Raw genomic sequence first — 2,500 nt, 5'->3', positions numbered from 1 at the left:
TCCCTGTCGAGCGGCAACACGTCCATCCCTGTGTTCTATCACGCGGGAGAAACAGGTGTGGAAGATTCGAGTTTATGAGGTAGCGCTGTTTCTTTTGTGGTATACAGTAACAAACGAAGGGACTTTCAAGATTCGGTTAAAATGTACTGTATAACAGAAAAAATGAATAAGCTGTGTATTATACAATTTACATCACATAAGCTATGTGATATACAATTTACATCACATAAGTTAAAAAGGAGAAATCGTAGTCCTAGACCATAAGAAGTCAACACAATAAAGAACCTATTTTATCTCAAGCAGAAATAACTCCCTATCTTTACGCACCTTTCCCCCTGTACCTTCAGCCTGGATGGGCATGTCGACCGACGAGAACCTGATCGACGCCCTCCTGCTCAACGCGTCCAGGATCGGCCACGGCTACGCCATCACCAAGCACCCGCGGGCCAAGGCGCTCGCCAGGGAGAAGGACGTACCCATCGAAGTGTGTCCAATATCAAACCAGGTGGGTGGGTGTAGTTGGGACTGATGTAAAATTATCTATCAAACCAGGCGGGTAGGTGTAGCTGAGACATGTAAAATTACTTGTCAAACCACTTTTTGGTGTAGTTGTGACATGTAAAATTACGTAACAAAAATGTTTTCCACGCACCATTAACATGAACCTCGACGCTGCAGGTGCTGAAACTGGTAGACGACCTGCGGAACCACCCCGCCGCGGGCCTGATGGCAGAAGGGTTCCCTGTGGTGGTGTCATGCGACGGCCTGTCTGCCTGGGGAGCTACAGGGCTCTCTCATGACTTCTACGAGGCCTTCATGGCACTCGGAGGCGCCAAGGCTGATCTCAGGTTTCTCAAGCAGTTGGCTCTCAACTCTATCAAGTAAGCGGCTACAAGAACTGTCTGTAGTTATTTCATCCTTTATTTATCTGTATATTAATTAAGTAACGAATATATAATTATAGATGAATGTCTCTGTCCAAAATTTCACGAATGAATATGAGACATCGCTTCGCCTCCGCTAAACATACGCCTGTACATTAGCGGTACATGTTCTATTAATTGTCCATTCATACGGGTAAATCAACAATTCCTCACCCCTCCCCTCCCCCAGATACAGCAGCCTGGACGCCAACGCGACGTCTCAGCTGAGGGACATGTGGCAGGAAAAGTGGGACGACTGGGTCACGTCCTTTGACCTTTCACCTCGCCTGACCCTCGCCTCCTCCTCGACGCTCGCCACTCCGACCTCGGCCACGGTTCCTTCGACCCCAGCGGCCACGGGGGAAGTCGAGGCCAATATTATTTAAAGAGCAAATTGGACAATAATTTCAGATTGCTTAGTCGCTCCTGGTTTTCAGTTTAAAAGTATTGGATGGCTTACGAGGTAACTGGTTTCACTTGGTAATATCCGACTCGAAAGTTTGTGAAACGAAGATTGGGATTTGTTTCTTTTCATGAAACAAATAGAAACCATAATAACACCGGGATATCGATGGGTCATGGTGTGCAAGGAGGGTTTCATCAATGTAAACATACTCTAGAAATAATTATATATGAACCTGTTGTTGTGCACATTATTTCTGAGCCAAACAAATGGTTAAATTTGACACGAGTTTCAATATTCCTGATGATCCTGATGTTATTTCAATATCCGTATGCTTATAGGAGTGGACCAATGGAAGATTCCTAAAGACAAATATTATTGTACACAGTTGGATGTGGCTATCAAACAACATACTTGTACGACTAATATTGTCCGTTCGCGTGACTGAATCATCTGACATTTTAGTGTGAGATACGGTACTTGATTCTTGAGGCATTGTTCAGAGTACGAACTTTGTAAACTGACTTTACATTTGTATACTATCGGCCAGTTTGTTAAAATTGTGCCAGGCCAGACCCAATGAATTTTCCTAAATACAGACGCAGAAATAAAGGCATATCTGTCTATATATCTGATAGATAGAACTATCTATTTGCCCGGTTGATATGCATGTCTAGACTGATAAATATGCATTTATTTCTTTATATATGCATGTCAAGTATATGAATATTCTTTGGATCAGGCCACGCACAATTCTAACAAACCGGCATATATATAGATATGTGTGTCTGTGTGTGTGTGTGTGTGGGGGGGGGGGTATTGGCATGTTTGATGCTGATTACTACGAATAATTTTAACTGAAGTGGTATGGTGGGCCATGACTGGTATGTCTAAACCGCATCGATTTAAAATTATATCATTAATCACTTTCCTTTAGATGCAACATATACATGTAATCAAATTATGTTACAACGCACATGCAAGACGAAATATAATGCTAAGCAAACTAGAAGGAAATGTAGAGCAAACGGCTTTACGGAATAGTCGATAGATATGAAAATAAACAAAGATTTATGCAGGAAATTATATAGATTTCATACTGATACACATAGCAACCATTTGTTATGATGATAAATAATTCTGATTTTGTGAGTAAAATAAAAAAAAAAAGTTA

General features: G+C 41.8%; 2 protein-coding genes across 2 annotated transcripts in view; both read left to right on the top strand.

Annotated features, from left to right (window-relative positions):
- Positions 1-1,609, top strand: part of LOC113819930 (adenosine deaminase 2) — an 18,779-nt gene extending 17,170 nt beyond the window's left edge. The window contains exons 8-11 of the mRNA XM_070121064.1: positions 1-55; positions 348-505; positions 679-881; positions 1,114-1,609. The exon at positions 1-55 is cut by the window's left edge and continues 142 nt beyond it. Of these exons, the coding sequence (XP_069977165.1) occupies positions 1-55; positions 348-505; positions 679-881; positions 1,114-1,309 (612 nt within the window). The 3' untranslated portion in view covers positions 1,310-1,609. The remainder of the gene's footprint in view (positions 56-347; positions 506-678; positions 882-1,113) is intronic.
- LOC113819931 (adenosine deaminase 2) overlaps positions 1-2,500 on the top strand; it is a 227,993-nt gene that overhangs the window by 34,596 nt on the left and 190,897 nt on the right. The window lies entirely within an intron of this gene.

The sequence above is a fragment of the Penaeus vannamei genome, chromosome 4 (genome assembly GCF_042767895.1).
Source record: "Penaeus vannamei isolate JL-2024 chromosome 4, ASM4276789v1, whole genome shotgun sequence".
NCBI classification, from domain to species: domain Eukaryota; kingdom Metazoa; phylum Arthropoda; class Malacostraca; order Decapoda; family Penaeidae; genus Penaeus; species Penaeus vannamei.
The sequence above is the reverse complement of the archived record's forward strand: the minus strand, read 5'-3'. Positions and strand labels throughout refer to the sequence as shown.